The 10,333-nt window shown below is 33.0% G+C and overlaps 1 protein-coding gene across 1 annotated transcript; it reads right to left on the reverse strand.

Moving 5' to 3' along the window:
- Positions 1-7,428: 7,428 nt before the first annotated feature.
- On the reverse strand, positions 7,429-8,747 carry LOC105117170 (probable 2-oxoglutarate-dependent dioxygenase AOP1). The gene is made up of 3 exons (XM_011014741.1): positions 8,319-8,747; positions 7,841-8,162; positions 7,429-7,712 (listed from the first exon to the last, which is right to left on the reverse strand). Exons 1-3 carry the CDS (start codon positions 8,684-8,686, stop codon positions 7,464-7,466), a joined length of 939 nt encoding a protein of 312 aa, XP_011013043.1. The 5' UTR covers positions 8,687-8,747; the 3' UTR covers positions 7,429-7,463.
- Between the last annotated feature and the right edge of the window lie 1,586 nt (positions 8,748-10,333).

Here is a 10,333-nt window from a genome sequence, read left to right on the forward strand (position 1 = left end):
GTATTTGGGGGTTTTGGTAATTTATTTTTTTGCCTTTATATCCGCCTTCCAAGTTATTAACATCACCTTCCTTTTTCCTTCCAATAAAACCTTTCTTCTCTAAAGGCTCTACTATGTGCCCAGCTTTAATCCCTTGCTCTATTCTTTCTGCCACGCGTACAGCATCATAGAAATGCTGAGATGAGCTACCCATTAAATGCTCGTAGTAAGGTGCCTTGAAGGTATAAGTGAACAAAGTCACCATCTTCGTCTCTATCAATGGGGGTTGCACATGTTTTGCCTCATCCCTCCATCTTTGTGCATAAGCCCTTACCGACTCTTGACTTCTCTTTTCCATTGACATAAGGCTCATTCGATTTGGAGCAATTTCCAAGTTGAACTTGTACTGCTTAAGGAAAGCCTCTACCAAATCCTTCCATTTCTTGATTTTGGCATTATCCAACCTTATGTACCAGCTTAGTGCCGACCCTGTTAGATTGTCTTGGAAAAAGTAGATCAGCTACCTATTGTCATGGATCACCTCAGCCATTTTGTTGCAATAGGATCGAAGGTGGGTGTTTGGGCATTCTAATCCAGTATACTTTATAAACTCTAGTATCCTAAAGTCTTTTGGTACCATGATGTTTGGTACCAAGCATACTTTAGAAGCATGCATGGGGTCAAACCAATCATTTCACTTAATTGCTCTTAACCTTTCTTCTAAAGTGGATATCTTGTCGTCGTTCATAAAACCAGTGGACCTATTATCGGGAGGTCCATCCGTTATTAAATCTACAATGACATGAGCTTGAGTTGGCTGGATAGGAATAGCAGGTGTAAAGTGATCCTCCGTTACTGAATCTGCTCCCAAGTTCTAAGATACCCTGGGGACATGAGATGGTAATGCTCCTATTAGTGGTTAGGTAGACATTCCCTCCCTGTTCTTGGCTCTTAGAAGTTGTTCGAGCAAATTAGTCATTCGAGAAACTTTATTTCTCATGGATTCCAATTCACTTTGGTAGCGGGATTCTAGAACGACCTTCTCTTCATTCTCCATTCTTGATCTTAGCCTAATGTAATGGACCTCAGATGGGGGACCTATGTTTCACAATCTAGAGCGCATGGAAAAATGTAAATGAATGTATGATAAAAAAAACAATGCATAATGCATATGTAATGTGAGTTTGTTTTTTTCAAAAACGATCGATGACCAACATTTTGCTTGCGTAATGGGTATGGACTCTGTCACTTTCCTTGTTAGGGGTAGTTTTGCCCAAGTTGTTGCTTTGGTAGACTTAACCCTACTCTATAAGAGATATTTCACAAAAGATGGGTCAAGACCCCTTTTCATTAATAATATTGGCTAATCTTGAAAAGAGGAGACAAAAAGAAAAGGGGATGCAAAAATGAAAAAAATACATCAATCTTCCTCTTCATCTATATTTCTAGCCACTGGTAAGAAAGTAAGGCCTCGATTCTCAATCTTTTCTAAGAAGCCATCAGTCTCAGCCAAGCTTTATTGATAACGAAAGATGTCCCTCCCTGCCTTTCGGGAATTGGCTCTAATAATCCATGCATAAATGGCAGCTTCATCCATTTTCTCATCTACTTTGGTCATCTTCTCTATAAGCAACATGTTTTTCCGATTCAAGGTATTGTTATTAGTGTCGATCTGTTCTTTATGTTTTTCTGAAGCTTCCAATCTGTCAAGTTTTGCTTTCAGCATCTTAATTTCATTTTTCTTAGTTGCCAAATCTACTTTAACAACCTCCTCTTCCTTCCTCTTTCCTTCAAACTCTTGCAATTCGACTAGCTGACTTTCTAAAATCACACATTTCTTGTTTAACTCATCATACTTTTCGATTTGGTCTAGCAACTTTGCTTGAATGTGCAAGAATCTATCCTGATTATATTCAGCATTTTCTTGATAGTCATTGAAATCGACCTTTAATGCTTCCAATTCAGAGTTGCTCTACATCCAATCCAAAATCAGTGTTCTCCTCTATTTCTCGGACTCTTCCATTACAACCTTTTCTTTGCTCAGTTGCAGCTCCAACATCATTATTTTTGCATCTCTAGATTCGAGTTGTTCCTTTAGAAATACTTTACTTTTATCTCCTTCCATCATCATCATTTCTAATGCTCTTTTATATACTTTCCTCTTTCCCAATTCTATTTGGAGCCTTTTTAATTGCCCCATAAGGTCCTCCTCAGTACTGATCTTTTTTTCTTTTCAATGACCCTTCTATAATTCGTAAAGGCCCGTCTTCAGAACATGGCATTCTAGGAGCGGCAGTCGAGGTCAAATTCCTCCACTTTTCATATCCTTCACTTCAGCTGGGGTCTCTCAACCTTTCAGACTCCTTTTGAATTAAAGTCAAGTGGCTCCAATCTTGTTTGATAGTTTCAAGAACTTCTAGCATGGATTGATCCTTGAAAAACTCAGCGAGTCCCACAGTTCTTGAGATGTGTTGTATGCCGCCTAATTGTCTTATTACCAAGACCAGAGCATAGGTGACATAACCTGTGATCCCAACTAAAGGTACCCAACATATTTGTCCACAACTTACTAGGTAACTCTTGCAATTTTTTCATCCAAACTTGATCGCCCAAGCTTCCTCATTCTTCTTCTTCTACTAACTTCAAGGGTTTTTGGTTAAACCATAAAAAATTATTAAATATCAGCTTTTTGGTTTCAATATGGCTTACCATCTAGATGTATAATAACTGAGTACAATATCTCATTGCGCCTTTCCCAATCTTCATGAAATGGCTGAGGGTCAGGAAGGTCTCAGCTAATATGGCAATTATAGGGTTGACATGAGTATTTTCATATTCCACAAATGCAGCAGCAGCTTCTAGACTTATAATCCCTATTAAGCTTGGAAATAATATGAGACCATATATCCCCAAAGTGATTAACCTGTCTCTTTCTAGCATCGATCCATATTGTGATTTTTTTCGTTCTAGTTCGACCTTCAGAAATTTTCACTTTAAACCGTTGGCATTCTTCTCTAAAAATCTGCTAATATATGGAATTTTCAGCAATTTTGACAATTCAGGAATTACCTTGTCACTTCTCAAAGGGAAATAAACCTTATGCAGGTGTTTGGGGAACTCCATCGACATTCTATACTCCTCTATAGTGGGACACAAATCCACATTTCCAAAGGAAAAACATCTGTAATCCGGATCCCAACAGTTAATCAGGGCTTTGATTGCTGGGTTCAACACTTTTATCTTTGTAATTTCTAACAGTTGCCCATACTTCACGGAAAATGTCGCTTCATCAATGTTTTAAACATGAACCAATATTCTCTTCATCTCATTTACCATGCAATTCAGGTCTTTGACTATTAGAAGCTTCCTTACATTACATCTAGAGTTGTCTCTCTCTGATAGATGTGACAATTTAGAATTTTACCCGTATTCCACAGTAGTAAATTTGGTAATGATGGCCATTTTATCATTAAAAAGACCTGAAAACCAATATGCTTTATGGTTAGGTTTATGTATTTATGCAAAACATATATAGTGGATTATACACCCTAAAGGCCGGTTCTAATTCTTTTATGCTTGACGAGGTTAGGTTGGCTATTCCGTCTCTAACAAGGTCTCTTGCTGTCCCAGTGATTGCCCTCGTGAAGGCAATATAGGGGCTCAGTAGGTAATGGGATGGCATATGGATCAATCATTACCAGTCTAAGCACTCAGAGAAGAGTTGGGGTTTACACAAACTTAAACCTTGACTAAAAGTCATAAGGTAAGCTACTAGTCCCCTAGTTAACCTAAAGTTTTCTCATATAAACTCTTACATAAAAAGAAATGCATGAAACCGTTCTATATAATGTATGAATAAATATGTACAAAAATTAAAGCATGTAAATAAAATAAGCATCTTTATGACAAAACACAGACAAAACCAATAAAAATCAGACAAAACAATGTTTAGTCCATAAGGTCCCTAGTGGAGTCGTTATTCTGTCGCACGTGTGCAGCGTCGCGACGATCATCCTCCTCACTCAAATGGGTGTGGTATGTATCTTGGTAGATATAAAAAGACAAGGAGTTCTTGTCTTTTATTAGTGAAAAAAATGGATGGGAGTCGCCATCTAGTATTCTAGTTACTAGGAACATTAACTGGTCTTTAGAGATCAGGTACGGAGACTGATTGCGTGAAAAGAAGGTATTAACACCCCAATTACGCCCTACTTAAGGTAGGCTGCATTGTTTTGTATAATAAAATCTAAAATCATGTTGTGGTTTCTTATTGTTTGGAATACACATTACGTGTAATGTCATACACCAGATTCTACTGGTCTTAGTTTTCCTTTCCCTTCCCGCCACCTTTCTCCTTTACTGGTCTCAGTTTTCCCTGTCAACTTTCAACTCCTTCCTTTTCTCCTTCCTTTCCTCCCTCTGTTCTCTCGTGTTTCCTTTTTGTTTTTGTTTTTTTTTGCTGTTTTAGTTTACTGGTGGTGGAGTTGGTTTCTCTCTAAACCTTTCTTCCCTATCAGTGTCTCCTTTATTTTTTCTTCCCTCTAGTTTCTACTTTCGGTCCCTTTCTCTTCCATGGTGTTTCACTCTTTTGGTCTCACCTCTCTTTCTCTCAATAAAATCCTTCCAGTTTTTTCCTCTTTCCCCCCTTTTTTCCTTTTTTTTTTGCTGCACTCTTTTTGTATTTATAGGCAGAGGGAGAGCGGGCCACCATGTTCTGTCATGGTGCAAGGCATGGTGGTATGGGGGCGGCTACTACACAGCCGCCCCTGCTTCTACAGGGCATGACTTTTTCGGTGTGAGGGCGTGGTGGTGTTAGTGAAAGGACAAGTTGGGTCATTGGTTTTTTGGGTTTTGGGAGAGAGAGAGGATAAAAAAAATTAGGGGGGGGGTGCTTCTTCTTCCCCTGTCCTCTACGTGTCCAGGGGAAGAAGAAGGCTTATGGTGCCGTTCAAAACAACACCGTTTGCTTCTCTTTTTTTTGTTTTGTAAAATGCATAGAACGACATCGTTTTGACAAAAATGTGTCGTTTCATTTAAACAAAAACTAGCGCCAAAACGCAACCAATTTCAGGTCAGCCCTTCAATTTGCGCTTTTTCATTGTGGTTCTTGGTTTTAGATTTCTTCAATCAAGTCCCCAATTGACCACCAGACTTTAATATATATGCAATTAAACCCTTAATTTGATCAAATCAACTCTAAAAAATTATAATTTGACCCAGAACTTTAATTTTTTCCAATTAAAACCCTAATTGACTTAAAAATCAATTTTTCTTGCAATCAAACCCTTTATAATTCAATTAAACCTTCAATAAAATTTAATTGAGTCCATAAACATCTGATTTTATACTTTTCATCCTGAAATAAAATTTTTCTTTATCAAATAGGCTCTCACAAGTCAATAATATACTGTCAAATTCCCATCTTTGTATTTTTGAACTTCAACCAATTTTTTAACCATTTTCTAGGTGCTTTGGCATCCTCTTTTCACTGCTATTATTTTTTTATAATATTTTTTGATTTTTTTTGTGCGGGGACCCAAAAATGGGTTACAACAGTTGCCCCCTCTTTATAATGCTTACAGAGCAAAGATTTTGCGTAGACTTGATGTGGTGAGAATTCTTCTTGTCTGCCCAAAATGTCATTGATAACATTAGAATTTAAACCAAACCTCCATATGAATTTCTAAAAAATTATCTTAGCTTTTCAGAAAAAAAATTGAGGTCATTTGAACTTCTAAAACTCAAGATATGGGCTAAACACTAAACAATGTCTAGACTGCAAGACAGATTCAGACTTCTTCGTTGTTGTTATAATTTGGACTTGAAAATAGTCTTTTTAAATCTTGGACTTCTGTAAAAGTTGTAGGCCTATGTCTTACCTTTCCATATAAAGTAGACCTAAATCCAAGATCTACAATTTTAGATATGACCCAATTACTGAAAAGTGTTCTAGTTTGGACTGCACCAATATTTCTTTTCTAAATTTAGCCATCTCTTTGTCCTTTTAATTTCAGTCCTTAAACTTATCAATCAATCCTTTCATTTATATGATAAGCCTGTATTTAAAATGAACATTTACCATAAATTAAATGTATCTTATATTATTAGATATGTTATTATAAAGCATGCTTTAGTTAAGGAGTTATTGATACTTCAAGTACAAAATGATGATATAAAACCTTGATGAAAATATACTTTTAAGTACTAATCAAGATGTAAAAAACCATTACTTCTTATCAAGAAAACAAGTTTCTATGTTATTTTTAGTGAACATAGATTTTAGTAGCACAACAGCTTTATAAATAAATAAACAAACAAAGTCTATGAATTAGGTATTTAGCAACTTCAAGTGTAGCATTTATGGCGACAAGCAAAAATAGTGAAATGTTACACTTACATAAGCGTAATTAACATATACTAGGGCTAAACAAAGTGCAACAGGTAAATCATTAATAAAAGTTATATATATGTAGTGTTATAAGCATATAATTATATTAAAATAAAATTATATTTTTTATAGTCGACAGTTCTCAAAGATAATATATTTTATCAATGGTAAGAAAACCAACAATTCTTTTATAATTGCTTGGCTTTTCTTTTGAAAGATGATTGGTTTGTATAGGTGCTAATAACAATTACTAAACATAGTGAAATAGGTAAATCACCTTTTAAAATTATGTATTTGCAATGTCACATCCATATTTCATCCATATTTGATCATGGATTTCATCTAAATTGTGCCTTTTATTGTAAGGATCAATGATGATTTATTACTTGATAACTTTTGTTTTTGTTAAATATTTCTAATAAAAGGATCCAATTGAAAATCTATTTTTTTGTAACCAAATTGATATAGAAAGTTATTTTGAGAAAAACTTATACAACTCCAATAGCTGGGGGAGGGGTTATATTTGAGGTGTGTCCAAATATTAACTAGAACAAACCTAATAAAACTCCATAACTACATAAATACAAAATCTCATTGGAGATTTCAAGGAATTTTGTATCTTATATCGATAAAATTACCATGAAATTTACATTTGTGGGTAAACATCACTGCAAATTATTAATAGAAAAATTCCATCTATAATTTTGTTGGTTTTAATTGAGTTTTTAGTAATGTTAATTGTGTTATCAAATTATTCACATATATTTTTAGAGATATTGATGGAAGGGCCTAAATATTCTCTGCAATAAATATTTCCTACAACAATATAGAAAGATATTGATGGAAGGGCTTAAATTTAGAATTTCTGAAACTTTAGAGATCTAATCGCAAAAGGTAGTTTGGAAACATGATCAATAATCGCAAAGTAGAACATGGCTCATAGCCTTCACCGAATAATTAAGCACTTCATTCACCCAAGAGGTACACATAACACTGGTTGAAAGCAATCGATCGAGGAAAAAGAAAAGAAAAGGAGACAAGTCAAACAGCATAATCACATTACATTTTAGAGAAAAAGAAAGGAGCAATTAACTCATTAAACACCACAGTAGGTTTTCATGATATTGCAGTCACGTTTATTTGGATCATTGTATGATTGATAGAAATCAAGAAGCTTCTGGTGATCAAAGGGCTTGTACTGTAATGGGTGTTCATCATCTACTAGCTCCTCTGGTGGTTGTACCACCCCATCTAGGAATGTGAATAACCCCAGTGCATATCTGTCTTCTTCGCTGGTTACAACGACTCGATGGTAAGAAGATTTTATCCTGTCATTGCTCCATGCCTACACAATACCAACCAAGATTTTCTATTCAAACAACACAATTAATGATCAAGAGTTATCAATTTTTTTTTTTGGTCTGTATCGTTTGAAATAGGAATCTTGTAAAATAAGAAATACCATAAACCCACCATGCATACATCACCAGCTATGACAGCAAATGAAGTAGTTGAAGAAGGCTCGTACGTTATCCACTCTCCTTCCTTGGTTCTTATCTCTAAACCTTTAACAGGATTTTGATAAAGTAGGGTCAAGAAAGTCTTGTCCATATGAGCCTTAAAACCAACATTCGTCTCCCCCTGTGATCTTCCATATTTCAACAGACGTAGGAGGTAATTTGTTGAGTTTATGAAAGGCTCATAGTCTTTCTTTATACCATAGCTTTCAAACAACATCCTTACCACCATCTGATTTAGTTCAGATGCTATCTTCGTAAAAGAGTGGATGACATCACTGAAGATATAAACAAAAAGCAAGTAAATCATACTAATTAAACTCACTCTTAAGTTAGCATAGGAGGATACAGCTACATGCAAGGATTCAGATGATCGGTCGAAGGAAAAGGAAAAAGAAAAATATTTAATCATAATATAATAATATGCATCTTACCAGAATCTTTCGTTTCCATCGGGCCACATAAGGCTAGTAAAGTTTTGACATTCATCTTTCTTTGTTGCATACTCGATCCCCAAGCCTTCAGGGAAGCCAGAGATTTTCCCCATGTAACCATGGCCGAGCTTAGGATGTGTATTTCTGTTTTTTGTTTCATGAGGGAGATTGAACAATTCCTCTAGCACCGATATAATTTCCCTGTAAAATTCCATTGAAGGCTCGCTGTATACTACTTCAAAGAAGCTGTATTCCTCAAGTGCTCGCCGGATATCACTGCAAGCCGCCAGCCAGGAACTGGAGCCAGGCTCGAAGTTTTCCTTGGACAAATGAACAACATGAATTTTAGATGCTGTTTCAGAACCCATGATTGGTGTGCTCTCTCTCTCTTGCTGGAGTGTGTTTGAGATGATGCGCAATGTAGTGTTGTACCCATCCATAATTTATACTGTTAGTATCGCAACGACCTACAACAAGACAAATAAAAATATTGAATATAATTAATGGACTTTATGTTTAAGATATAATTTAAATAATCAGTAAAAATATAATTTTTTTAAAAAAATTTAAGATAATAATTTTTTAAAAAATATTACAATGATATAATATTGAATTGATCTTAATCATCTTGTCATAGATGAATTTAATAAACTTATTATTTGTGTATACTATTTTTATTTATTTATATGAAAAAATATATATTTTAAAAATTAATCGTAAACTTTAAATATAAAATTTTATTTAAAATTATGATAATTCTATAAAAATAAACAAAAATAAATCATAAATTTTTTTCCAACCAATTCAATATTAAAAAAGGGTGAAATAATAAATATCAATTAAAAATATTAAATTCAATTAAAAAAACCAAAAAAATACCCTGTTAAACTCATAAATTGAGTTAATCTAAGTTTTCTTATCAAATTCGTAAATCAAGTTATTGACTTTATAACTTTAATAACTTAAATTTTTTAAAACCATTTTTATTTAAATAAATTAAAGAAATAGACCACTCCATGTTGCTTAAATGCTTTTCTTATACTAACTTGATGTTGATATATTTTTCTGATATCATTATAGTTATATAAAAAGTAAATTAAAATAAAATATCAACTCTAAATATCAATAAACATATAATATAAAGACCAAATTAAAAATAAAAAAAACAACACAAATTTTAATAACTTAATATTTTTCAAAACTATTTTCTATTGAATTTTTTTTGAAAAAAAAACTAAATAGACCATCCCATGATATCAAGATATTTTTTCAATACCAACATGATGCCTATATTTTTTTAATATCAAATAAGATTTTTTTTAATACCATAATTGTTAAATTTGTTCTAATGAGTTAACATGAAACATGACTTAGGTAGGCTTTAAGTTGAATTAAAAAACTTTAAGATGATATTTTTAAAACAAATATTAAGATAATATATTATTGAATCGACCTTAATTATCTTGCAATTCACATCATAAACTCTACTAGATTTAATAAATTTATTATTTATGTATATTATTTTTATTTATTTATATGAAAAAAAACACATATTTGCAAAATCAATCACAAACTTTAAATATAGAATTTTATTTGAGAGTATGATAACTCTATAAAAATAAATAAAAATAAATTATAAATTCTGTTTTTCAACCAATTCAATATTAATGAAGGGAGAAATAAAAAATATCAATTAAAAAATTAAATTCAATTAAAAAATAAAAAAAAAACCCTGCCAAACCCATAAATTGAGTTAATCTAAGTTATCTCACCAAACTTGCAAATCGAGTTATTAATTTTACAAAATTTAATAACTTAATTTTTTTTAAACCATTTTTATTTAACTAAATTAAGGAATTAAATAGACCACTTCATGATATTTAAATGTTTTTCTGATACCAACTTGATGCCGATATATTTTTCTAATATCATTATAGCCATATAAAAAACAAATTAAAATAAAATATCAAATCTAAATTCCAATAAACATATAATATAAGCACCAAATTAAAAAA

The sequence above is a fragment of the Populus euphratica genome, unplaced genomic scaffold, assembly GCF_000495115.2.
Source record: "Populus euphratica unplaced genomic scaffold, PopEup_1.0 scaffold1206.1, whole genome shotgun sequence".
Lineage (NCBI taxonomy): Eukaryota > Viridiplantae > Streptophyta > Magnoliopsida > Malpighiales > Salicaceae > Populus > Populus euphratica.